The sequence below is a fragment of the Bos indicus x Bos taurus genome, chromosome 23, assembly GCF_003369695.1.
Source record: "Bos indicus x Bos taurus breed Angus x Brahman F1 hybrid chromosome 23, Bos_hybrid_MaternalHap_v2.0, whole genome shotgun sequence".
NCBI lineage: Eukaryota > Metazoa > Chordata > Mammalia > Artiodactyla > Bovidae > Bos > Bos indicus x Bos taurus.
In genome coordinates this window covers 29,658,656-29,685,444 of record NC_040098.1, presented here as the reverse complement: position 1 = coordinate 29,685,444, position 26,789 = coordinate 29,658,656, and the positions used below count along the sequence as shown (strand labels likewise).

At 42.2% G+C, this 26,789-nt stretch overlaps 1 protein-coding gene and 2 long non-coding RNA genes across 3 annotated transcripts; 2 read left to right on the top strand and 1 right to left on the bottom strand.

Moving 5' to 3' along the window:
- LOC113882066 (tripartite motif-containing protein 26-like) lies at positions 1-10,155 on the top strand. The gene is given in 6 exon segments (XM_027525238.1): positions 1-614; positions 2,456-2,551; positions 2,793-3,022; positions 6,610-6,752; positions 8,514-8,546; positions 8,969-10,155. Coding segments are annotated over 6 exon segments (1,629 nt in total). The 5' UTR covers positions 1-173; the 3' UTR covers positions 9,655-10,155.
- LOC113882069 lies at positions 7,321-18,817 on the bottom strand. Its single transcript, XR_003508270.1, has 3 exons — positions 18,404-18,817; positions 7,942-8,441; positions 7,321-7,519 (listed from the first exon to the last, which is right to left on the bottom strand). It is a non-coding gene; the product is annotated as an uncharacterized LOC113882069 (long non-coding RNA).
- On the top strand, positions 18,780-24,977 carry LOC113882073. The gene is made up of 3 exons (XR_003508274.1): positions 18,780-18,840; positions 20,879-20,909; positions 24,909-24,977. It is a non-coding gene; the product is annotated as an uncharacterized LOC113882073 (long non-coding RNA).
- Positions 24,978-26,789: the final 1,812 nt, after the last annotated feature.

Sequence of the window (26,789 nt, the reverse complement as noted above, 5' to 3'; positions counted from 1 at the left end):
CTTTGGATTTGGAGGGAAATGGTTGGGAACAGTTTGAACATAAAAACTATTTTCTCATGAGTTCCATTTTAATGTTGAATAAATTCACAATTTCTGTTTTTACTTCGTGTCCTCTTAGAAAGTCATTCTTCATTTTGAGAAGGAACGTTCTGTAGGGTTTCAGCATTGCTGTCATGGCCACTGCCTCTCCTCTGAGGAAACTGGAGGACAAGGTGATGTGCTCTATCTGTCTTGACTACTTGAAAGACCCTGTTACCATCGACTGTAGTCACATCTTCTGCTATCACTGCATCATTAAGGTCTGTGAATCTGCTCAGCAGCCATTATATTATTCTCTCTGCAAGACAGCCTTTAAGAAAGAGAATATCCGCCATGTATGGCAGATGGCCAGCATAGTGAAGAATATCTGGAGGATGAAAGTAGATGAGGAGAGACAACCCAGAGAGGACCGACTACTCGCGCAGAGAGCAGAGCAGCTGTGCGGGCAGCATTTGGAGAAGCTGCATTACTACTGCAAGGATGACCAGCAGATACTGTGTGTCGTGTGTCAGGAGTCCCGGGAGCACAGGCACCACGCTGCTGTTCAGCTGGAGAAGGCTGCGCAGCCTTATCAGGTAAGAAGCTTGCTGGACCCCAGCTCTGTTCTTGGAGCCAGAAAAGTTCTATTGTACCTTCAGGATAAGGTCCAAAATTTTTTTAATAAACACTTTATTGAGGTATAATTGACACATAAAAAGCTGTCCATATATTTACTGTGTGCAATTTAAGTTTGGGGATAAGTATGTCGCTACCATCAAGGCAAGAGACATATTTATCACCTCCCAAAGTTTCCTCCCACCCGATTTATTATTATTATTGTCTTACTGTGTGTGTGAGAGAGAGAACACTTAGCAAGATCTATCCTGTTAGCAAATTTTAACTATACAACACAGTATTGTTATCTGTAAGCACTGTGATATAGAGTAGATCTTCAGAACTTACTTAACTTGCATAACTGAAACTTTTACCCTTTGACCCTCACCTCCCCTTTACACTTCCCTCCAGCTGCTGGCCACCACCATCCTACTCTGCTTCTGTCCGAGTTTTAGATTCCTCATACAAGTGAGATGATTTGGTGTTTGTCTTTTGTGCCTGGCTTATTTCACTTTACATAATGTCCTCCAGGTTCATCTGTGTCGTTGCAAATGGCAGGATTTTCTTCTTTTTTTAAGGCTGAGTAAGATGCCATTGTATGTATATACCACACTGTCTTTATCCATTCATCCATTGGACATTAGGTTGTTTCCATAGCTTGGCTGTTGAGGATAATGCTGCAATAAACATGGGAGTGGAGATGTCTCTTCGAGATCCTGATCTCAATTTCTTTAGATAAATACCTAGAAACAGGATTGCTGGGTCATATGGTAGTTCTATTTTTAGTTTTTTGAGAAGCATCTATCATGTTTTCCATGACTGTGCCAGTTTCCATTCTCGTTAGTAGTATACCAGGGTTTCCTTTTCTTCACATCTTCACCAATACTTGTTATCTTTCATTTTTTAAAATAATAGCCATTCTAATAATTGTTAAGGGGAAGGTTCAAATTCTGTAGCATGGTAAGTTCTTGGCAACATGTATTCTTCTAATTTGAATAATAAACTGGTTTGTTTTCATATCTTTTATAATAGCAAGTCTGTCCCACTACCTTGATGTTTTAGTTTCTGAAGCATCTGATCAAGCCTCAACCAGCAGTATGGAATACCAGCGCTCTTGATAGCCGTCTTGATACTTAGCTTCAAAGTGTGTGCTTCATCTGTATCATAAAAATATTTTTGAGAATATTGCATCTTGTATGAATTTCCTTTCTGAATTTAATCTCAGGGAAAATATTATTTTTTTCTGATGTACCAGTATTTTTCCTCCTGTCTGCTAAAGGATTACATGAATCACTATTTCCCTTTTGTCCTTGGTTAACAGGACTCTTAAAATCAATTTAATCATTCACTCAGTGATTTGGAGTTAGTATATATATTTTCCTTCATTATTTTGTGTTGATTTTCTTTTTTATTTCTATGTTATCAATTAATTTTAATACAAATTATCTATATTTTTGGTGGAAAGAAACAGTGTAAATATAAAAACTACACTATAAGTCTTAGTAGTTGTAATAATAAATTTTATTTTATCTCACTTATTTTTCTCCCAGTTTTATTGAGATGTAATTGACATACAGTACAGTATAAGTTTAACATGCATTTTATCTCACTTCTGAGAAGCTACTCTAAGCTAACATAGCACTCACTTTTTCTTCTTCATTAACTAGGATGAAAACTATTCCAACCTAGTTATCTTATAGTACTACATAAGATCAAAGACTATCTGATTTCACTCTAAAATCATTTTGCAGGTGTCTTTTCTTATTGAGGGCATTATCATCTTCATCTTGAGATTATTCATGTCCCCCCCACCCCCGCATAGGGTAAAATTCTAAACCATCTGAAGATTCTGAAGGGAGACAGGGACAGGATTCAGAATTTTCAGTCTACAGGAGAAGATGAGATTCAGGCCCTGCTGGTACGAGAAGTTTTGAGTGAATGTTTTTTGTACTTGTGTTGGGTGGGGGAGAGAGAGAGAGAAGTGTGTGTGTGTTTGTGTGTGTGTGTATATATGTTGAGGGGAGGGGGGATACTGAGGGATGAGGAGAAAGTGGGTGTGATAGAAGGGATTCTAGTTCTGAACTTATCCTCAGACAAACATTCTGGTGTTATCCAGCCTCTCAGGAGAAATCCTCTTTGTGTTTCTGCCTTTACTGTAGGCAAAATTCCAGAACCACAAATAAGACATAGCATCAGTGTTTGAGCAGGGCCATCAGTTCCTGAGAGAAAGGGAGCAGTACCTGTTGGAGTGGCTGGAGGGAACGGAGCAACAGCTCACAGAAGGGAGGAACAGCCATGTTGCCAAGGGCCCTGAGGAGGTCATCCGGCTGGAGACCCTGATTTCTGAGTTAGAGAAGAAGGCTCAGCAGCCAGCACTGAACTTTTGCAGGTGAGGGACCAGTTAAATTGTACCTCTTGCTCCAGGCTGCAGTCTGGCTCCTCCATTAACATAAGATTTGGACCAGGAGTCAGGAGAGACAAGGTTTTGTTCTCATTTGTTGAGTTCTTGATGGGTTAATTAGCAAACCAATAGGTTGTTAGTCCCAAATCACAGTGGGTGGGAGACTGCAATATGCACAGATGTTACTCTGAGATAGTAAGATCTGTCAGTCAATTCAGTTCAGTCTCTTTAGTCGTGTCCGACTCTTTGCAACCCCATGGACTGCAGCACACCAGGCTTCCCTGTCCATCACCAACTCCTGGAGCTTGTTCAAACTCATATCCATTGAGTTGGTCATGCCATCCAATCATCTCCTCTTCTGTCATCCCCTTCTCCTCCTGCCCTCATTCTTTCCCAGCTTCAGGGTTTTTTCCAATGAGTTGGTTCTTCGTATCAGGTGCCCAGAGTATTAGAGCTTCAGCTTCAGCATCAATCCTTCCAATGAATATTCAGGACTGATTGCCTTTAGGATTAACTGGTTTAATCTCCTTGCAGTCCAAGGGACTCTCAAGAGTCATCTCTAACATCACAGTTCAAAGCATCAATTCTTCGATGCTCTGCTTTCTTTATGGTCCAACTCTCACATCCATACATGCACATTTATAATTATAAGAAATAATTGAGTGTTAAATCTTATGATCAGACTGGAAGCCACGGGAATTCTGGAAAAGGTTAGTCAGGGAAGGCTTCATGGACGAAGCAGCTCTTAATGGTAGCCTTGAGGAAAATGTAAAGATTTGTGTTAGCAGAAAAGAGGAGTTGAACATTCCATTTGTGGAGGTGCATGGTTAAAATGAAACACATGAATGTGATGATAAACTTAATGAGTGTGATAATAAAAAGGTGGATGTAGGTGCTGCGTGCATGTCAGTCCTGTCCGACTCTTTGCAACCCCATGGACTGTAGCCCACAGGATCCTCTGTCCATGGGATTTTCCAGGCAAGAATACTGGAGTGGGTTAGCCATTTCCTCCTCCGGGGGATCTTCTTGACCCAGGGGTTGAACCTGAGTCTCCTGTGGCTCTTGAACTGACAGGAGGATTCTTTACCACTGAGCCACTTGGGAAGCCCACGGGTGCTGAGGAAGAGCATTTGGAAGATAGGAAGGATACATAGAGTGAAAGGGGCTACCTTTCTGGAGAAGTCAGCTTAAGTGAGGAAGAAGTTAAAGGGAAGATGGGCTAGGTAAGATGGAGCCAGCTCAGTAGAGGCCTTCAAAGGCATTCTGAGATTTCAGTCTTAATCTGATAGACAGTAAGAATCTTAACAGATCAAGGGAGTTTTCCTGGAGACGATATTCTAGACTCAAATGGAGGAAAGGAAGGGGAAACGTGTCCCCATAAACCACAGTGGAGAATAGCACAGGTCGAAGCCCACCAGAAAATTCTCTGTACAGTCCTATCCTGTACCCATTCCCAGCGAGCTCATCGGAAGGAACGGAGGCAGCTCCTGGGAACCTTATTTCCATGACAGTCTGTCTTCTCTCCCTTTCTAGGACCCAAGTGACATAACAAGCAGGTAAGTGCTGCTTGCTTAATATTTTTAACCACTTAGGTGTTCCTTTTTTTTTCTTTCTGTCACCATAACTTATTGAAATTTGGCAAGGGCTGAAAGGGGTTATTTGGAAGAAGAGAGGTTCTTCTAGAAAGTTTAATATGAAAAGTATTCCATAGAACATCCTTGAAAAATTATTGTCTTGGAACTTAGGATGGTAAGAGGATAGGGAGAGTTGAAATGGGAGGAGATTGTGGCAGAGTATTTGAAAAAGTTTAAAATAAACATTTGTTTCTAAGACTAGTGTGCTTTTGTTCTTTTTATTCCTATTTGGTTCCCAGCTGCCTCTCCTGGCTGTACTCCCTCACATTTTGTAGAGCACATTTCTTCATCAGATTGCCCTCCACACTTGTTAGTGATGGTTTCCTGCTCTCTGCTGGATCATAAGAAGAAGACACTTATATGAGTCACAGGGATAATGGTTTCTTTGGCAGGGGTTCTTAGCCAGTGTGTTAGGCATTAAACACTGACAGTTTTCAAAAACCATACCCATAATGATATGCAGAAGCTTTGAACAGAGATAAAAGCCAAGTATTTTGAGAATACACAGTTCATCCCATAGACACCAGGACTGTTGGCATAATCTGAGCATTTACCATGGACCAGTTACCAGGTGGGGAAAGGAGACAGGATGCCAGATTCTGGCTGGGGAGACCAGACAGAGACTGTCGGAGATGAGTGATTATATAAGACATGAGGGTGATACAGAATGTGTAAGACTTCTTGCCCTAGAGTATTTTGTCTGATATCAGTAGTTATTCTAGTTTTCTTTTGATTAGTGTTTTCATACTATTAAACTTTTTATTTTTTAACTCTCAACCTACCTGGGCTGTTATTTTTATGTATCTCTTATAAGCAACATAAAATTTTGTTTTCTTTTAAAATAAATTCATCTGACACATTTTATTTGGAATATCTAGTATTTATAGCTCCTGGAAAACCACCACTTTCATTTATAATTTTAAAAGTATTTGCAGTGTTTGATAAATAATATCCTGACATTTTATTGTTTATATCTGAATATGTTTTGTTTATATCTATTTTTGCCTTCTCTACTTGCCTTTCTCTTTTTTCTATTTTTAATATTTTATACTTTTGTGTATATATATTTAAGAGCCTTGTTTTTTTCATATACTATAATTTCTAGTCCATAGCATTTTTTATTGTTTTCTAGATATTTTAAAATTTTAAATTTCATTTGCTATTTAATATAAGATTTGTTTTAAAAAGAGGACATCTGTCAGTGGTGCTTTTTTTTTTTTTTCTAACAGCTTTATGTTTCATAGTTTTTTTACATTTTGTAATCAGACATTTTGTGATCAGTCATTTCTACTATTTTGGACTTTATCGAGGCTTTCTATATTGTGTGTTTTAAATTTTTGGACAGTTCTATGCACTTGAAAATAAGGCACATTCTTTGTGTTCTTGGAATAGGATTGATATATCTCCATGAGGTTTTCCTTAGTAATTTTGTTATTTAAGTATTTTGTTTTGATACTTAAGAGGGCCCGGATAGCTCAGTCGGTAGGTCAAACATCAGACTTTTAATCTGTTTAAGTCCCTGTTCAGGCATAGCTCTAGGTTTTTGGGCTTCCCCGTTGGATCGGTGGTAAAAAAAAAAAATCTCCTGCAGGTTGAACCCTGGGTTGGGAAGATGCCCTGGAAAAGGGAATGGCAACCCACTCCAGTATTCTTGCCTGGAGAATCCCATGGACAGAGGAGCCTGGCAGGTTGCAGTCCATGGGGTCTCAATAGTCAGACACGACTTAGCAACTAAACCACCATAAATGACATGTTGGTGGATAGAGAATCCTTGGATCATGGCCCTTTCTTCAGATCTCTATATATTCTTCTCTCTGACTCTGATGTCGAAACCAGCCACTTGGAAAAGCAGCTTTTACTATCTGCCTCTTTGGTCCATTATTAGTATTTGTTCGCATGCATATACTCTGACGATGGGAAACCATGCCTTTCTCTCAGGAGTAATTACTGTGACTTCATTATCTCTAGATACCCCCGGAAGAAGTTCTGGATTGAAAAGCCTATCAGTCCTGCAATCAGAAAACGGATGGAAGAATTTTCAGATGAACTTCTTTGTTTAGAGAAAGGACTCAGAGGATTCCATGGTAAAGGAAGAAATTTTGAGCCTAGAAAACCTTCTTTCTTTCTCTGTAATGTTTCTTTAGGTTTTGATTGTGGCTGCACCTTCTCAGAGTTCCTGCATGTCATTCACACCAGGCAGGGACACTGGGGAGGAAATCTAAGTCCAAACCACGGGGGCTTTCAACGTGATAGTCTAAGACTATTCCATAATGTAGAATCATAGTTAATAGTTCTTGGAGTTGGTAGAAATATATTTCGTATCTAACAGTGAGGTAAAAGAAGATTGGGAGGCTATGGAAAACAGTATGGCATTTCCACAAAAATTTAAACACATAATTATCATATGATCTAGCATTCCCACTTTCCAAAGAATTAAAAGCAGGCCCTCAAAGAGATATTTGCACTCTCATGTTCATGGCAACATTATTCACAATGGACAGGAAGCAGAAGCAACCCATCACTGGATGGAGAAATAGAACGTGGCATATGCAGACAATTGAATACTATCCAGCCTAAAAAAGGAAGGAAACTGTGACACATACTCTAACATGGATGAACCTCGAGGACAAATGCTAAGTGAAATGAGCCAGTCACAAAGAGACAAGTACTGTGTGATTCCATGTATATGAGGTCTCTAAGGTAGTCAAATCCATAGGAACAGAAAGTGGATTAGCGGTTACCAGGTTAGAGAGGAGGGGGAAATGAGGAGCTGCTGTTTAACTAGTATAGAGTTTAAAGTTTTAAAAAATGCGAAAGTTCTGGAAACTGGTTGCACAACAATTTAGATATACTTAATGTTAGGTAGGTAGAATAGGGAAAAGGAGTCCAAAATGGCGGTGGCTAAAAGACAAGGAAGGTCCAAGGACCAGAGTGAAGACTTCAGGCAGAACAAACAGAACAAACAGCACTCCTGGCTAAGCCCAATTTGCATAGGGCAGGCCCAGGTGGAGGAAAAAAGCATATAAAAGGAGGAGCCAAAGCGCTTTCTCTCAGACTCTCTCTCCCGCGTGCGTGTGCTCTTTTCTCTCTCTCTCTCTCTCACTCTCCTGCTATCTTCTAAATAAAATAGAGCTGTAACACTGATTTGCCTAAGAGCTGTAACACGGTTTGTCCAAGACCCAAGAGCTGTGATGCACCGAGGGCTTTAATGTCCGTTGCTCCAAATCTTTGTTGTGACGAGACAAAGAACCGAGGAACATATACTCGCATGACATTAACATTAATGAACTATACACTTAAAAGTGGTAAAGACAGTAAATGTTATGTGTTTTAACCACAATTGAAAATAAAATTAAAGAATAGTGAGAGAATGACTCTAAAGAGGTGTCTTTGAGAGTGTAGAGAAATAATGTGGTTTAGGACTAGAAGTTTAGGACTCAGTTTAAAAACAGGTAGTATGCCCAAAGTTACTCTTTAATGAAGCACCAGGTGGATTCAGCATGTGTTGCCATGGATATTCACACGAACCTGTTTAGACTGGACAGCTGTGGGTATCTCCTGAATTAACTCCTCTGTTTCACTTGAACTTTCATGATCCGCTGTTAACTGTTGAAGTTGTATGAGATACCATAAGAGAATTTGACCGAGAAGCTGTGGTGCCAGAGCTGCTTCCTGTCAAGAATTCCTTGGTGGTCCAGTGGGTAGGCCTCAGTGCTTTCACTGCCGTCGGCCTGGGTTCAATCCCTGGTCTTCCTGCAAGCCAAGTGGTGTGGCTAAAGAAAAGAAAACAAAAACAAAAAAAACAAGAAAGAATTGCTCACTGTCCTTTTGTTCTTTTACTCTAGGAAAATTGATGAGGGATCTGGAATATAAGACAAGTGAGTATCTGGAGAGGATAGTGGCTGAAGTTTGCAAATTACCATTTTCCTGTGAAGCTCTTATTACTTATGGGTCAGCCTGTTTGTTTTAAAGAGGAAGGTCTTCATGTGACTAATGTATCCAAATTCTTTATCCTGAATTCAGAACCATAAACCTTTCTCCAGATTTGATCAGCTGTAGTGATCCCAGTTCTTATCTTTTTTTCCTCTCCAGTCTCATCGCACTGCCTGAGGCCTTGAATTTTCTGTGTTTACACTTTTTAGATATGGTTGCTAACAGTCTGAACACAAGGTCAAAAGCAGTCTTTGTCCTGGTCCCCTGAAGAGTCTCCCACCATTGTCATGAAGGCCCCAGAACCTATGGGACAAATCTCATTTGCTATCATTTGTGAGGCCACACCTTTGTCTCCTTGTCCCCACAGTGAGGATCATCCTGAATTCCCTGACAGCCAATGGCTACCTCTCAGTGGCTCCAAATGGGAAGAGTATGATGTTCACTGGCTTGTGGCTGAACAAATGCCAGCATGGTCGGCGATTTGATTCAGAGCCTGGGGTGCTGGGCAGTAAGGGCTTCACGTGGGGCAAAGTGTACTGGGAAGTGAAAGTGGACAGGATCTGGTGGGAAGCAGAGGAGGAAGACACAAGGAGATACAGGGCTGGAAGCAGAGGCGTGTTTGGCAGTAGAGATCTTGGATTTACAGGCATCACTGATGGGTATCATTCTCCTGGATATAGAGAGGAGAATGAGGAGTTGGAGGAGGAATGGTCTCAGGAAAATGGAATATGGCCAAAATTCTGCCTGGTGGGGGTGGCAAGAGAATCAGTGGTGAGAAGGGGATTTCTCAGCTTCACCCCTGAGGAAGGGTTCTGGACTCTGCAGCTGTCCTCAGCTGGGGTGTCTATATGCACCAGCCCAGGGCCCTTCCAGATCCTGTCCTACTGCCCCCAGAAGATTGGAGTTGCTCTGGATCATGATGGTGGGAAGGTAGTCTTTACCAATGCCAGAACTCAAGAGTTCATCTATGAATTCTCATCTGCCTTCACTGGGAGAATTTTCCCTTTCCTGTGGCTTAACTGCATGAGATCCAGACTTACGCTGAGACCCTGAGAGAAGACCTCCTGGCACAGCCCATGTTTTTTCATTTACCCTTTGTTCCTTTTCATCAGTCCCAGCTCTGCCTCAGCTGGATGGTCCTGCTAGGTTTCTGATTGCACTCAGATGACTGGAGCTTTATGGCAGTCATGAGTCTCTTGTCCTCGCTGCTTTGTCTCTAAAATGGGGGCGGTAATAGTTGATATTTTTCTCTAAGGGGAATGGTTGGAATGTCTTTAATGTACTTATTAAAATGCGTGTTAACTAATTTCTCTCTTCTCTTGCCTTTGATTTGGTTCTTCACCCACCACTGACACAAATGTATGAGAACGAGTGACTGTGTTACAGAATCTCGGCTCCTGCTACAAATAGTAATTGATGACAACATCCATATTGATTTCTGAAGCACCTTTTCTGTCCCATAATTTCTCTTGCCATCCTTCTAAGCAGTTGTTGTTCCGTTGCTTAGTTGTGTCCAACATTTTGCAACTCCATGGACTGCTGCACGCCGTGCCTCCCTGTCCTTCACCATGTCCCGGAGTTTGCTCAAACTCATATCCATTGAGTCAGTGATGCCATCCAACCATCTCATCCTCTGACACCCCTTTCTCCTTCTGCCCTCAATCTTTTGCAGCATCAGGGTCTTTTCCAAATCTTCTAAGCAGCTGAGGAAACAGTAAATATTTGGCAGTTCATATCTGTTTAACCTTTGATACACTATGAGATTTGAGATATCTGGCATAAGAATTCGTTTATCTGCCATGTTCTGATAATTTTTGCAATGGGAGGGCGAGAGGGAAAGCCATGTAAGGTTCAGGTGTATATGAGTTTTTGGAACTCACTTGGTTCTGAAGTCATGTCTAATGTCAGCTGTGTTTTGAGATGGTAGAAATAGATATGTAGCTTAATGTTAAATTAGTAATCTTACATATAAGCAACAGAAAACAAATTGGCTAATTGTAGAAAAAGGAAAATTAACTTTTAAAAAAGGGAAATTCATTAAACATCACTGGAGCATGTGAAGTGCAAAGAGGGAGGGATATGTGTGCCTGCCTGCATGCAAATTCTGGAGGCACGTCCACATGACCCCCAGAGAGGTGGGAGCTGCAATGAGAGGGGGAGGAGGTGGAGGAGTCAGCAGGGCTTGAGAGGATTGTTGAACTGTCAGGATATAAACAGAATACATCATGCATGAGTCCAAGCTATTCACATGTGGATATAATCTGGTGGGGAACAGAAGAGGAAGAAGTAAGAACACTTACTTATGGAGCCAGAGGTGTGTTTGGCAGTAGCTATCTTGGTGGATTCATAGACTCAGCTGATGGGTAAAGTTTTCCTGGATACAGAGGTGAGAATGAAGAGTTGAGGAAGGAATGGGCTCAGGAAATTAGTGGATAGAACATGCCCTAGTTCTTCATGTAATTAACCCCTAAATCAAAATCTGCCATAAGCACACCAGAATAGGATGCCTGCCTGTGCCCAGCAACAAAAAGGGAAAGTGTGTTTTTGGCTTCTGTAATAAGACATGGTCTCATCAAGACTCGTGTAGTTCAGCATTCTCAAGACATGGGAGCAGATGCTAGTTACCAAAGAACTTCCCATACTTAAACTCCTGGGTTCAAAATGTGGGGAAATTTGCTCTGATAGCTCAATTGTTTAAAAATGTTTTGCTGGACATGACTGAAGCGACTTAGCAGCAGCAGCAGCAGTATTGCATTGTGTATACATACACATCTTTATCCACTCATCTGCTGATGGACATTTAGGTGGCTTCCAAGATTTGGCTATTGTAAATAGTGCTGCTATGAACAATGAGATACATATATCTTCTCAAATTAGCATTTTCTCCAGATATATGTCCATGAGTAGAATTGCTGGATCATATGGTAACTCTATTTTTACTTTTTTTAAGGAAACTTCATACTGTTCATACTGCATGGTGGCTGCACCAATTTACATTCACACCAACAGTGTAGGAGAGTTCCTTTTCCCCCACATCCTTTCCTGCATTTACTAATTGTATTTCTCTAATAATTAGTAATGTTGAACATTTTCACCTGTGCCTATTGGCCACTTACATTTTTGGAGAAAGGTCTATTTAGGTCTTCTGCCCACATTTTGATTGGATTATTTGTTCTTTAGATATTAAGTTAGGAGAAGACAATGGCAACCCACTCCAGTACTCTTGCCTGGAAAATCCCATGGACGGAGGAGCCTGGTAGGCTGCAGTCCATGGGGTTGCTAAGAGTCGGACATGACTGAGCGACTTCCCTTTCACTTTTCACTTTCATGCACTGGAGAAGGAAATGGCAACCCACTCCAGTGTTCTTGCCTGGAGAATCCCAGGGACAGGGGAGCCTGGTGGGCTGCCGTCTGTGGGGTCACACAGAGTCAGACACGACTGAAGTGACTTAGCATAGCATAGCATAGCATAGACAGCAAAAGAGACACAGATGTAAAGAACAGACTTTTGGACTCTGTGGGAGAAGGCGAGGGTGGGATGATTTGAGAGAATAGCATTGAAACATGTATATTACCATATGTGAAATAGATCACCTGTCCAGGTTTGATGCATGAGACAGGGTGCCCAGGGCTGGTGCACTGGGATGACCCTGAGAGATGGGATGGGGAGGGAGGGGGGAGGGAGGGTCTGGATGGGGAACACATGTACACCCATGGCTGATTCATGTCAATGTATGGAAAAAACCACCACAATATTGTAAAGTAATTAGCCTCCAATTAAAAGAAAAAAAGAAAAAAAAAAAAAACAATTTTTTTCTGATTGTAAACTGAATATAAATTCACTATAAAAATGAAGAGATTTTTTTTTAATCCCATAGTCTTTTTGTCAACAAAACATTTTCTCTATTAACATTTTGGTATATTTCTAACCTTTTCTGGTGTAAAAATTTGCATATTTCTTATTTTACAAAACTGAAATTGCATTATATGTAATCTCATAGTGTATACTTTTAACATCATATCTGACCATCTGCCCACATCATTAAATATTTCCGAAGATTAAAAAAAAATGCTTTGCTGAAGGACTTCTCTGGTGGTTCAGTGGGTAAGAATCCTCTTGCATTCAGGTTCAACCCAGGGACACGGGTTCAACCCTGGTTGGGGAAGATTCCAAGTACCTCAGAGCAACTGATCCCATGTGCTATAACTACTGAAGCCTCTGGGCCCAGACCCTGTGCTCTGCAACAAGAGAAGCCATGGCAGTGAGAAGGCTGTACGCTGCAGCTAGAAAGGAGCCACCCCCCCCCCGCCCCCACTCTCTGCAAGTAGAGAAAGCCCATGCGCTGCAGTGAAGACCCAGTGCAATCAAAGATAAAAATTAATAATTAAAAAACAATGACAAAATCTTTCTCACTGAGGAGAGACAGCTTTCCCAGACTACAGCCCAACCAGGTGCAAGCCTCTGATATGCAAAATAACCAATCCAGACCCCAACCCTGCCCACCCTCCCTAACCCCCCTACCCCCCCCCCCCAATCCCCCCATCCCCTGCCCCAGTCCCTGGCCTGGCCTTTGTAGTCTAAGAGGCAATATTCCTCTGCCTTAATAATCCCAGGGCCAGGTACCAGACAACCAAAGACCATTACTATAACCCAAAGCCTGCTGATACTTGTTCGTACCAGCCAATCCTAATCTGTTTTCCCTGCCCTACATCTTGACTTTCCCAAGGAGACCTATTAAAGGTCTAGCCTTTATCTTCCTTTCATCTTTGCCAAGTTGACAGATTTTAATTTTTCTTTCCATTTTCCCTTTCACATTCCCATTTTCCCCATTTATTAATAATGAATTTATTTGGTATTTACATTTCTTCTTTTCCAAATTGTTTTCTGCTGCTGCTAAGTCACTTCAGTCGTGCCCAACTCTGTGCGACCCCATAGACGGCAGCCCACCAGGCTCCTCTATCCATGGGATTTTCCAGGCAAGAGTACTGGAGTGGGTGCCATTGCCTTCTCCGCCAAATTGTTTTCTATAGTCTTAATTTTCCAATCTCAATGTAGGAATTTTAAAATATTGAATTTAAGGAAGAAAAGTCAGCCTCCTGACCCAGGGAACAGGTGTGACACTCACAGCTAGACCTCAGAGTTACTTGAAGCTGGCCTGGTGCTCAGCAGCTAGGCCATGTTGTTCTTTTTGGAATAAATCATTTATAAAATAGAAACATCAAATAAGGATATACTGAAATCATAATAAAGTGAAACAAAACAAGATGAGACTATACATAATTTCATTTAAGCACAGAGAAACAGGGCACTGTGCAGTTCAGAAAGTACTGAACATCTCCCTATCCTGGGGAACAGGACTGATGGTTGCAAATGCTCCTTTATCCTTGCTCTAGTCTGCCCTCCTTATGGATGTGATTGATTGGGACACCCAATCATGTAATTGACCATGCTTCCTGGCAATACTCAGTTTGGAGTAAACCCCTCTTTTCTCCAACCAAAGCCCAAATCCCACAGTAACACATTCTTTCTTATACCCTCACTCTAAGATGCCCTGTGGTTCCCAACTGTATACATTCTCCCTTGGTGTATCAAGTAGTAAACACAATGAGTTCAACTAGGTGTGTTCCTGGGGGTCTTTAGGTGAAAAATATCGACACATGCTAATATTTTGTCTATCAGATTTTTTCAGTTCAGTTCAGTCGCTCAGTCGTGTCCAACTCTTTGCAACCCCATGAATCTCAGCACGCCAGGCCTCCCTGTCCATCACCAACTCCCGGAGTCCACCCAAACTCATGTCCATCGAGTCGGTGATGCCATCCAGCCATCTCATCCTCTGTCGTCCCCTTCTCCTCCTGCCCCCAATCCCTCCCAGCATCAGGGTCTTTTCCAATGAGTCAGCTCTTTGCATCAGGTGGCCAAAGTATTGGAGTTTCAGCTTCAGCATCAGTCTTTCCAATGAACACCCAGGACTGATCTCCTTTAGGATGGACTGGTTAGATCTCCTTGCAGTCCAAGGGACTCTCAAGAGTCTTCAACACCACAGTTCCAAAGCATCAATTCTTCGGTGCTCAGCTTTCTTCACAGTCCAACTCTCAGATCCATACATGACCACTGGAAAAACCATAGCCTTGACTAGATGGACCTTTGTTGGCAAAGTAATGTCTCTGCTTTTGAATATGCTATCTAGGTTGGTCATAACTTTCCTTCCAAGGAGTAAGCGTCTTTTAATTTCATGGCTGCAATCACCATCTGAAGTGATTTTGGAGCCCAGAAAAATAAAGTCTGACACTGTTTCCACTGTTTCCCCATCTATTTGCCATGAAGTGATGGGACCAGATGCCATGATCTTCGTTTTCTGAATGTTGAGCTTTAAGCCAATGTTTTCACTCTCCTCTTTCACTTTTCATCAAGAGGCTTTTTAGTTCCTCTTCACTTTCTGCCATAAGGGTGGTGTCATCTGCATATCTGAGGTTATTGATATTTCTCCCGAAATCTTGATTCCAGCTTGTGCTTCCTCCAGCCCAGCGTTTCTCATGATGTACTCAGATTTTTTAGGTGTCTTTAAATTTGATTATGGACATGTGTTTGCATGCTTGTGAATTTGTGGTTGCCATAGAAAAGTTTTATTTCTTCTTTGAGTTTTTTTCTTAAATCTTTGGGTCATGCTTAGAAAATTCTCCTTCCAACAATTGTGAAAATTTTATGTATATTTTCATTTAGGTAGAGATTATGAGAATGGGGTCCAAGGGTAAAAGGAAACAAAAAACTGAAACTGGGGGCAAGTATCACTTTACACACACTAGGGGGAGGAATAATAGGTAAAGAATTCAAAGGTGGTGGGAATTCTAAGGTTTTTATCTTCTGTTTGTATTTTTATAATTATGTATGACCAACAGGGTATTTTATAATGGGGTATTCAGTAAATACTTTCTCATGGCTAATGAAGACATAAGTGCTTGCTTATGTTTACCAGGTTAACAGAAATGACATCAAGAGTCTCAATGTAATATAGATAAGAAATAGCTCCAAAGATGAGTGTTTTTGAAAACTAATGACCTTGAGGTGATAAATTATGTTTAGGTTAATGATGTTCAAGAAAGTAAAAGTGGGTCTGACTCTTTGCAACCCCATGGACTATAGCCCACCAGACTCCTCTGTCCATGGAATTTTCCAGGCAAGATTACTGGAGTGGGTGGATAGCCATTCCCTTCACCTGGGGATCTAGAGATCAAACCCGAGTCTCCTGAACTGGAGCCAGATTAAATTTTCTTGGGCCTGCCATATTTTACAGTAATGTCTAAGACCCACATAACCAAATGTATGAAGATAATTTCAATATACTTCAATCTATGAGTCATACAGTATCTTGGGAGAATGAAAACTAAACCATTTAGATATGCTCTGTCAAATACAGTAGCTACTAGCCACATATGGCTATTTAAATTTAATTGAATAAAAATTCAACTGCTCAGTGATGTTAGCCACATTTCAAGTGCTCAATAGCCACATAGAGCTAGCACCTACCACATGAAAAGTGCAGACCTAGAACTCTGAGTAGCACTATTATTGATGATATTAGTGGGCCTCAAGTAAGGTACATTAGACCCATTCAAAATCAAAGGGCCAATATTATTTCTCACACAGATTACATCAGATTTATTTCTGGGATATGGATAAATATTAAGCTGGTACCAACAAATCCAAAATGAGTCAGGAATAAATTTCTCTCTCATGCCTTCTGCTGCTGCTGCTAAGTCACTTCAGTCATGTCTGACTCTGTGCGACCCCATAGACAGCAGCCCACCAGGCTTCCCCGTCCCTGGGATTCTCCAGGCAAGAACACTGGAGTAGGTTGTCATTTCCTTCTCCAATGCATGAAAGTGAAAAGTGAAAGTGAAGTCGCTCAGTCATGTCCGACTCTGTGCAACCCCATGGACTGCCGCCTACCAGGCTCCTCCGTCCATGGGATTTTCCAGGCAAGAGTACTGGAGTGGGGTGCCACTGCCTTCTCCTTCATGCCTTCAGGCACAAACTATTCCCAGTTCCAAAGGGGAAACACCTGTCTCCCAACTCCCTTCCTAGGTAGAGACACTCTAACATCAAATTTCTAGGGGTAAGTTCACTTTTAGAAGAACCAAGAGGCAGAGCCCTAATAAGTAAAGGTTGGGAAGCACAGAGTCCAGTTCAGGAAGAGGGAGTCTAGAAGTGAAGAGGAGGCAGAGAGGTGGGTGCTATCCTGTAGTCTCCCTGCTTTACTTAGAACAGTAGTTCTCAAACTGTGGTCTGTGGAACCCTTGAAGTCTCTGAGACCCTACTATGGGATCCATGAGGTGAAAACTATTTTCATGACATTACCAAAAATGTATTTACCTTTTTCTTTTAAATATGTATTTCTTATTTTGGCTGCACTGGGTCTTCGCTGAGGCATGAGGGATTTCTCTAGTTGCAGAGCATGGGGTTTAGGCTCAGCAGTTACAACTTGAAGGCTTAGTTGTCCTTTGACACATGGGCTCTCAGTTCCCCCGCAGGGATCAAACCCTTGTCCCCTGCCTTGGAGGGCCATTTCATAACCACGGTTCCACCAGGGAAGCCCCTACCTTTTTCACTGTGTTGACATTTGCACTGAGATAAAACTTAGCAGAAATGAGCCTATTTCAACAAACAGCAATAGCAGTTATGAACTCTTCACAATTTAATTGTAGAATAAAAAAGCAAGTTAAACTGAAAAATACCCAGGTTGTAGTATTAAAAATTATTGTTTCTACAGTCATCATTCTTGAGTCCACATTTTAGACTCTCTGATAGGATGAAATGGGAAGTACACATAAAACACTTCTGCTCCATTTTAAAGTACTATGTCCCAAGGAAAATAATTTTTCTGAGCTGACTTAGCTTCTTTTTTTATGGATTACTATTTTCACTTTAAGAACGAATAACAGGAAAACTATGACTTTTTAGATTTAGTTATTTGGCATAATGAACATGAGTTTCTCCCTTCCAGGAAATCAACTTACAGTATTTATTGTCAATGATAAAATGCAAGCTCTCATTAGAAAATTAATCTTGACAGCTTCCCAGTACTGATAAACTTTTCGTACTGATAAACTTTTCTAGTGTAAGCTGTGGTGACATTAACAAATGTGATTGTTTGCTAATCTTAAACATCAGCACTCTAAAATCTATACAACTTGGTAAAGCAATGCATTACTTTAAAAAAAATCATGCATTGATATGATATTCATTCAATGTACAAAACAGACCTATGGACTCTTATGCAACAGATTTGGAAATATTCAGTTATAGTTTCAAGTTTCACATTGCAAAATATTATTTATGAAACCTAACACGTGTAGTTTTAGTGTTGTATCAAAGATGAGTAGCCATAATTATCTGAAAATGTTATTCAAAATACTTCCCTTACCTATATTTGTGTGAGGGTGGACTTTTTTCATTTACTTCAATAAAAAAAAATTAAATACAGAAGCAGATATCCAAATACTTCAGTCTTCTAATGAGGCATACAAGAAAAGAATGTAAACTTTTTAAAGAATGTAAAATCTAGAAGTCTCACTTCTCACTATACTATTTCATTTTGAAAATAGAGATTTTTCATAAAAATATTTATTTTAATGTAATGGGTTATTAATATTACAATTGAATCAATCGATTTCTGTTGTTTCCATTTCTAATATGGCCAATGTTGACAGATATAACACACATAAGTGATACTATCTTTGAGGTCCCAAGTCGTATAGTCATACACTGATTCTGAAACCGGAAGTTTGTAAACTTGTGACTTACAGGGTCCTCCAGGCAGTAGGAGAGGGGTCAGGGCAAAGTCCCAGGTCCCCGGGCAAGGCTCTCAGGCTCTTAGGCAAGAAGGTGATGTCTGGGCGGGGGAGTCAAACCTCGTGGGATTCCCCACCTCCCTGGGGTTTCACTTTCTCGCCGCTCAAACTGTGTCGGGTCTTTCTGCTTGGATACTCATAACGAGGTACCAGTTCTCACTCCCATTGCGTATCCGGTTTCTAGAAGCCAATCAACGTCACCATCGTTCCTGGTTTTAGGGTCTTTTATCTCCCCTCGCAAACTGTGTCGGGCCTTTCTGCCTGGATACTCATGACGAGTCCCACTTCTCACTCCCATTGCGTATTCGGTTTCTAGAAGCCAATCAGTGTCCATTCCTGGCTTCAGGGTCCCTACCGACCAGCCCGGACTGATTTTCTCAGGCTCGGATGGTAGGGGCTTTAGAAGTCAAGCCCTCCGCTGCTGTTAGGGTCCCGGGGTCTGACCCAGATCTGGGAGAGGGAGATTCTGCAGGGGGAGGAGCAGGGGGCTGCTTACTGCGGCGCAGGACCTCCAAGCAAGGCAAATTCGCCTCACAGTGGCCCAGACTCCAAACTTACTTGGGCTAAGAAAAGCCTGCAGCGATTTGTTCTTTTTTTTTTTTTTTTTTTTTCGGGTTTTGGTCCAGAACCAGCTGAATCTGCGCAGCTGGAGGCCTGGCTCAGCTGTAGCCTGTGGGGCCCTGGGAAGCCTCCCCTCTGGGACCCGTGACCCCAAACCTCGGTTCATCCTTGGGGCCAGAATTTAGATTTGGGTACAGGAGCTCAGAACTTTTTAATTTGAAGGTTTGGAGGTGGAGGGATCAGGCCTGAAGGATCCAGAATGCCAGTCTCTCTCTGTTAGGTCCATGAAGGGGATGAAGAGACAGGAGGCTAGGGTCCTGGGGCTCTTAGGCCTGAGAGGAGAAGAAGGCACCCTGAAGGCTTCATAGGGTGGAGAGGTTGATGCTTGGACAGGAGGGTCCAACCTTGGTGTCCTTGGTATGGTGTTGTAGGTCTGGGGAGGAGGAATGTATTCTTCATGTCTCAGGAAAATGTTAGGGGGACCCACGGCCCAGACTCATGACTGATCTCCTTGTCACCCTTGTGACCTCCAGGCTCCAGTTCACATCCTGTCCTTTGATCTCCAGGAAGCACCTTCATGGCCAGCAGCTAGACAGGTCCTTTTCCCAGGCTCTTGGGCCAGTGTATGTGGCACAGTGGTCCCTGCCATCTCAGCTCATAAAGAGAGGATGTCTAAGTAGCCCCTGACTGTGAGCTGAGGATGGGCTCTGCCTTCCATAAGTCTCCCTGTCCCTTCCCCTCCCCCAGCATCATGTGTGTGGGGTGTAGAGTGGGGACTGGGGTGGGGATATTTCTCTGGAAGAGAGCACTTCCTTTAATCACCTCTGTTCTCTCTTTTTCTCTTTTCCATTCTTCCACATGTATTTGAGTCATGTCATATCTGTAATTACAGAAAAATATCAAAAACATAAGTACAATTTCCCAGCAAAATATGAAGCTGACACTGTGTGATTATCATCCATGTGGAAAATAGAGCCTCTACCAGCACCCAGGCCAAAAGCCCCTGTGTCTCTCCCCACACACACCCCACCTCCCTGCACACGTGTCCACGAAGGACCCTCCCTCACACCTCTCCTCTCTGGCTCCTCCCCTCCACTCGTGTGGCCTCCATCCCATAATGTCACTGTTTCCCCCTTCTCCAGGAGCCTCCCCATATTTATAGGGGATCTCCTCTTCCTCCTTCCCACTTCCTCCTCCTCCTCCTCGCCCCCCAACTCTTACACCCCATCCTAGCGATAGAGGTTCCAGAGTTCATTCCCTGGAGGAAAAGTCTATAACCTTGTCAGTGGCCGGAAGAAGTGACAAGAACTTGGAATTCAAGGTCTCATCCCTTGATAACTAGAACACTGTGTATGTTTGTGAGCTCCACCCTGGACCTGGAAACCAGGTTTTACAGCCTTGATATCTGATCCTCTCTGAGGCCAAAGTCTTTGGTTGTTTTGTGGAGAGAGAAACATCCATGTCAGCGTGTATTTTGGAAAACAACTCACACTTTGAACTTGACACTGGATGGACACCAGCTTGTGTGCACAGCACTCACCCACTGCTGGGAGCCTAGGAAGAGCCTTGGCAGATCTCTGGTAAGGAGGTCAAAGGGAGCTCAGGTGTCCAGTCATCAGCCCTGTGGCCACACGGGTGCACGACCATTCTTCTCTCTCCATTTCTGCACAGGAAAGGCACAGGATGCATTGTGGTCTGAGTCAGACAGAGAGGATTGCCCTAGTCCAGTGAGTGGGTGAAGGTACTTTCTGAGCAGCTCTGGGGTCACAGGCTCAGGGTTTAGGCAGGGATTGGAGGAGAGGAGAGCCCTGGAGCCCTCCCTGTATCTCAGGTTTCCATTTTTTCTCTCCATGTCTCTTCTCTGCAGCTCATTGATGAAAGACCCTGGAAATCTCAAGGTCAGTAATTGATTCTTCATTCCCTGTTTGTTTCTGGTTGACATTAAAATGTATTTTCATTTTAGTATAGTTTGCAATTTACAAAAAAGTAGCAAAGTTAGTAGAGAGTTACTATATATCCCACACTCAGTGTCTCTATGGAAACATCTTATACCACAATCAAACATTTGTCACAGCTAGTGACCAATATTGATACAGTTTACTGAACTCCAGAATTTATTTGAACTTCATTCAGTTCAGTTCAGTTGCTCAGTCATGTCCAACTCTTAGCGACCTCATGAACTGCAGCACGCCAGGCCTCCCTGTCCATCACCAACTCCCAGAGTTCACCCAAACTCATGTCCATCAAGTCAAGGATGCCATCCAGCCATCTCATCCTTCTCCTCCTGCCCCCAATCCCTCCCAGAGTCAGGGTCTTTTCCAATGAGTCAACTCTTCGCATGAGGTGGCCAAAGTATTGGAGTTTCAGCTTCAACATCAGTCCTTCCAATGAACACCCAGGACTGATCTCTTTTAGGATGGACTGGTTGGATCTCCTTGCAGTCCAACAGACTCTCAAGAGTCTTCTCCAACACCACAGTTCAAAAGCATCAATTCTTCGGCACTCAGCTTTCTTCACAGTCCAACTCTCACATCCATACATGACCACTGGAAAAACCATAGCCTTGACCAGACGAACCTTTGTTAGCAAAGTAATGTCTCTGCTTTTGAATATGTTATCTAGGTTGGTCATAACTTTCCTTCCAAGGAGTAAGTGTCTTTTAATTTCATGGCTGCAATCATCATCTCCAGTGATTTTGGAGCCCCCCAAAAATAAAGTCTGACACTGTTTCCACTGTTTCCCCATCTATTTCCCATAAAGTGATGGAACCGGATGCCATGATCTTCGTTTTCTGAATGTTGAGCTTTAAGCCAACTTTTCACTGTCCTCCTTCACTTACATCAAGAGGCTCTTTAGTTCTTCTTCACTTTCTGCCATAAGCGTGGTGTCATCTGCATATCTGAGGTTATTAATATTTCACCTGGCTATCTTGATTCCACCTTATGCTTCTTCCAGCCCAGCGTTTCTCATGATGTACTCTGCATAGAAGTTAAATAAGTAGGGTGACAATATACAGCCTTGATGTACACCTTTTCCTATTTGGAACTAGTCTGTTGTTCCATATCCAATTCTAAGTGTTGCTTCCTGACCTGCATATAGGTTTCTCAAGAGGCAGGTCAGGTGGTCTGGTATTCCCATCTCTTTTTCCTTTAACCTGATCCAGGATCCTATCAAAGACACATTTTAAGTCTGGGAATCGTGTCTCCTTCAGGCTCCTCTGGCTGTGACAGTCACACAGACTGCTCTTGTTCTTGATGACTTTGATGTTTTGTGGAGTACTGCTCAGAGACATAGTAGAACATCTTTTGATTTGACTGGGACAAAGGGTTTTGAGGAAGAGGACCACAGAGATGAGTGACATTCTCCAGTTCACCGAGGGTACACACTGTCCACTCGAATATCACTAATAAGTTCACCTCATCGCCTAGTTAAGGTAGCATGTCCCAGGTTTCTCCTTGTAAACTCTATTTTTACTTCCCCACTTTCCACACTATAGTCTTTAGAAGGAAGTCACCATGCACACCCCACAGTTAATGGGTGCTCTTCTGTCAACAAGCGTTGCAAGGGTTTGTGCAAAAATAAGTTTTCAAATGAGTTGAACAAGTACTAGATTGATAAATAGACTGGATGGAGAGTCTCTGTGTAGCTTCATAAGAAACTGCTGACTCGTTTCCAGCAGCTTCGCTGCTTCCTATTCTTGCCCCAGTGAGCGAGGGTCTCTGCAACACCACGTCCTGGTCAGCACTTGGCATCACCTGTTCTTAGATTCTTGATATTCTATTAGGTGTGATGATACATTTTTGTCATTTTTTAATTTACATGTTGTAGAAACATAAGATGTTTAGCATCTTTTCATATGCGTTTCCATTGTTATGTTTTTCTGAAGAGGTGTCTGTTCAGACTTTAGTTTTAAAAGGTTACTAGTTATTGTTTCGGAGAAGGCAATGGCACCCCACTCCAGTACTCTTGCCTGGAGAATCCCATGGACAGAGGAGCCTGGTAGGCTGCAGTCCATGGGGTCATGAAGAGTCGGACATGACTGAGAGACTTCACTTTCACTTTTCACTTTCATGGATTGGAGAAGGAAATGGCAACCCGCTCCAGTGTTCTTGCCTGGAGAATCCCAGGGATGGGGGAGCCTGGTGGGCTGCCGTCTATGGGGTCGCACAGAACTGGACAGGACTGAAGCTACTTAGCAGCAGCAGCAGCAACAAAAATCTCTTACATTTGTAAACATTAGACAGATCACCTTCAACTCATACATTAGGATGTACATTCTGACCCTCTGGCTGGGCTGGTGCTCACCACACGGCTGTGTTATTCTCTTGTTGGACATAGCCCATCTCACAGAAGACCAACATCAGACAAGGACATCGAGTGCGTGACACAGAGAGACAAAACAAGACCAAGACATCATTCTAAGCACAGACCAAAGAAGTGGCACTGTGCCCCTCACCATGTACCAAACCTCTCCCTGTGCTAATACCAGTGACCGCTATTTCTTTCCAGTCACATCTGTATCCTCGCTCTAGTTTGCCCTCCCTACAGGGAAGATTCACTGAGATGCCCAGTCATAGAAATACCCCCACTTCCTAACAACACCCAGTCAAAGTGAGCCAGTCTTGCATCTGAAAGTTAAAGTCACTCAGTCAAGTCCAACTCTTTGTGACCCCATGGACTACATGGTCCATGGAATTCTCCATGTAACATTAGAATCTACCACCTTATTACTTTTTACTTACTACTCCTGCTACACTTTCTCTCCGAATTCAATCAGTTTTGTTTCCCTTCACCCTTGGACACCTCTCTCCTGGACAAAAATATACATGAAGTTTTTACTCTTGTGGAATGAAGCATTTTATGACCCAAAGATGAAAAGCCATCAAAACACATAAATCTTTCCTATGTCAAGCAGACACTCACAAGATACAAAAATATGCCCCTATTCCGATGGAAAGACACATAAAAATGTTTGGGAAGCAGGTAACATGTCTCAATGTTCTTCAGTCAAAGACCACCAGGAGCAAAGCTGTGGGCCATCAAGCTGGATTTATTCTGGATGCGGTAAGGGAGTCACAGACCATCAGGGACCATGGCCAGAATACTGGAGTGGGTAGCCTTTTCCTTCTCCAGGGGATCTTCCCAACCCAGGGATCAAACCCATGTCTCCCATATTGCAGGTGGATTCTTTACCAGCTGAGCCACAAGAGAAGCCAAGAATACTGGAATGGGTAGCCTATCCCTTCTCCAGTGGATTTTCCCAACCCAAGAATTGAACTGGGTTCTCCCACATCGCAGGTGGATTCTTTACCAACTGAGCTATCAGGGAAGCACAGTCTTGCACAGATGCCCCTCAAACTTACCCAGCCAAAGTCCATATCCTGTATGTCAGCAGTCCTCAGCATTTTTGGCACAGGAATTGATTTCATGAAGACAATTTTTCCACAGACCAGGGGAGGGGGGAGTAGTTTCAGGATGATTCAAGCACGTTACATTTACTGTACACTTTATTTCTAATCTAATGTTGGCTCTGATCTCACAGGAGATACCGGCCCAAGCCCAGAGCTTGGGGACCCCCTGCTCTATATGTTCTAACACCTCACAAGAGACGCCATGGTCCCTGATGGTCTGTGACTCCCTTGCTGCATCCAGAATAAATCCAACTTGATGGCCCACAGCTTTGCTCCTGGTGGTCTTTGACTGAAGAACATTGAGACATGTTACCTGCTTCCCAAACATTTTTATGTGTCTTTCCATCGGAATAGGGGCATATGTTTGTATCTTGTGAGTGTCTGCTTGACATAGGAAAGATTTATGTGTTTTGATGGCTTTTCATCTTTGGGTCATAAAATGCTTCATTCCACAAGAGTAAAAACTTCATGTATATTTTTGTCCAGGAGAGAGGTGTCCAAGGGTGAAGGGAAACAAAACTGATTGAATTCGGAGAGAAAGTGTAGCAGGAGTAGGAAGTAAAAAGTAATAAGGTGGTGGATTCTAATGTTATATCTTCTGCTTCATAACTTTACAAGTATGTACAAGCTCTACGAAGTATTGACATCTGTTGTGTTCAGTTGATAACTTCTGTGTGTCCTTATGTTTACCAGGTTAAGGAATACAAAAAGAGACCAAGGATTATACCCATTTGTCATTATCAGACAATTAGCAGTGATGGGCAGTTTTGAACATTTAAGACCTTAAGGTAATAAACTATGGTTTGGCTAATGTCTGAACACTCTGTTAAAATACACATTAAAGAAACTTTCAGACCATGCTGTATTTTAAAGACATATCTAAGACCTGCACAGACAAATCCATGACTTCAATATTAATATTATTTTAGTATGCATCAACCTATGAATCACACAGTATCTTTTAGGGGAAAGAGATGGGAGATTAATTAACAACATTCTAGATATGCATTGACCAATATGCTACCTAATAGCCACATATTACTATTTAAATTAAAATAAATAAAAGTGCTCAGCACAACAGACACTTTAAGGTGCTAAGGAGTCTCATGTAGCTACTAGCTACCTAACTGGACTGCACAGCCATAGAACAGTTCTTTCACCACAGAATGTTCTCTTGGAATGGACTGTTCTTCATGATTTGTGGGCCTCAAGTCAGGTGCATTAGACCACATGAGATGCTGCTGCTGCTGCTAAGTCACTTCAGTCCTGTCCGACTCTGTGCAATTCCATTGATGGCAGCCCACCAGGCTCCCCCATCCCTGGGATTCTCCAGGCAAGAACACTGGAGTGGGTTGCCATTTCCTTCTCCAATGCATTAAAGTGAAAAGTGAAAGGGAAGTCACTCAGTCATGTCCAACTCTTTGCGACTGCATGGACTGCAGCCTACCAGGCTCCTCTGTCCATGGGATTTTCCAGGCAAGAGTACCGGAGTGGGGTGCCCTTGCTTCTCTGCCACGTGAGATGAAAGGGTCAATATTATTTTTCATAGACACTATGTCAGATTTCTGTCTGGGATATGAATACATATTAAGCTGGTGTGTAACAAAATCAGACTAGGTTATGAATGTGTCTGGTGCCTTTAGGTACAAACTGTTCCCAGTTCCAAAGGGGAAACACCTGTCCCCCGACCTCCCTTCCCAGATGGAGGACACTCTCTGGCATCACTTTCTAGGGGGTGAGTTCTCTCCTAGAGGAGCCCAGGAGCAGGACCCTGAGTTGAGTTTTGGGAGGCAGGGAGTCCAGCTCAGGAGAAAGGATTTTCCAAAATGAAAAGGAGGCAAAGGCAGGGATCAGTTGAGAGATGCCCTGATTCATTCAGAACAGCAGTTCTCAGAGTGTGGTCTGTGGAATCCTTGATGTCACTGAGACCCTTTCATGAGATCCCAGAGGTGAAAACTACTTTCACAGATATTATTTAACTTCTCACTATGTTGACATTTGCTTTGATGTATAGCTTAGCAGTAATGGAGACTATGGTAGCAAGCTGCACTTGTAATTATTTTCAGCAAAATTTTCTTGTAGAAAAAAAGAAAACTGATAATCAGGTTTGCTGTAAAACATCCAGAATGACACATTAAAAATTCTTATCTGTCCTTAATAAACCAAAATGGAAAAAAATACGAAAAAGAATATATATATATATATACACACGTATAAGTGAATCACTTTGCTGTACAGCAGAAATTAACATTATAAATCAAATACCCTTCAATAAAATATATTATTTAAAATAAAATAAATAATAATGCTTATGTTTCCTAATCATCAGTCTTAAATACACATTTTAAAAGTATCTTCTGTGATGAC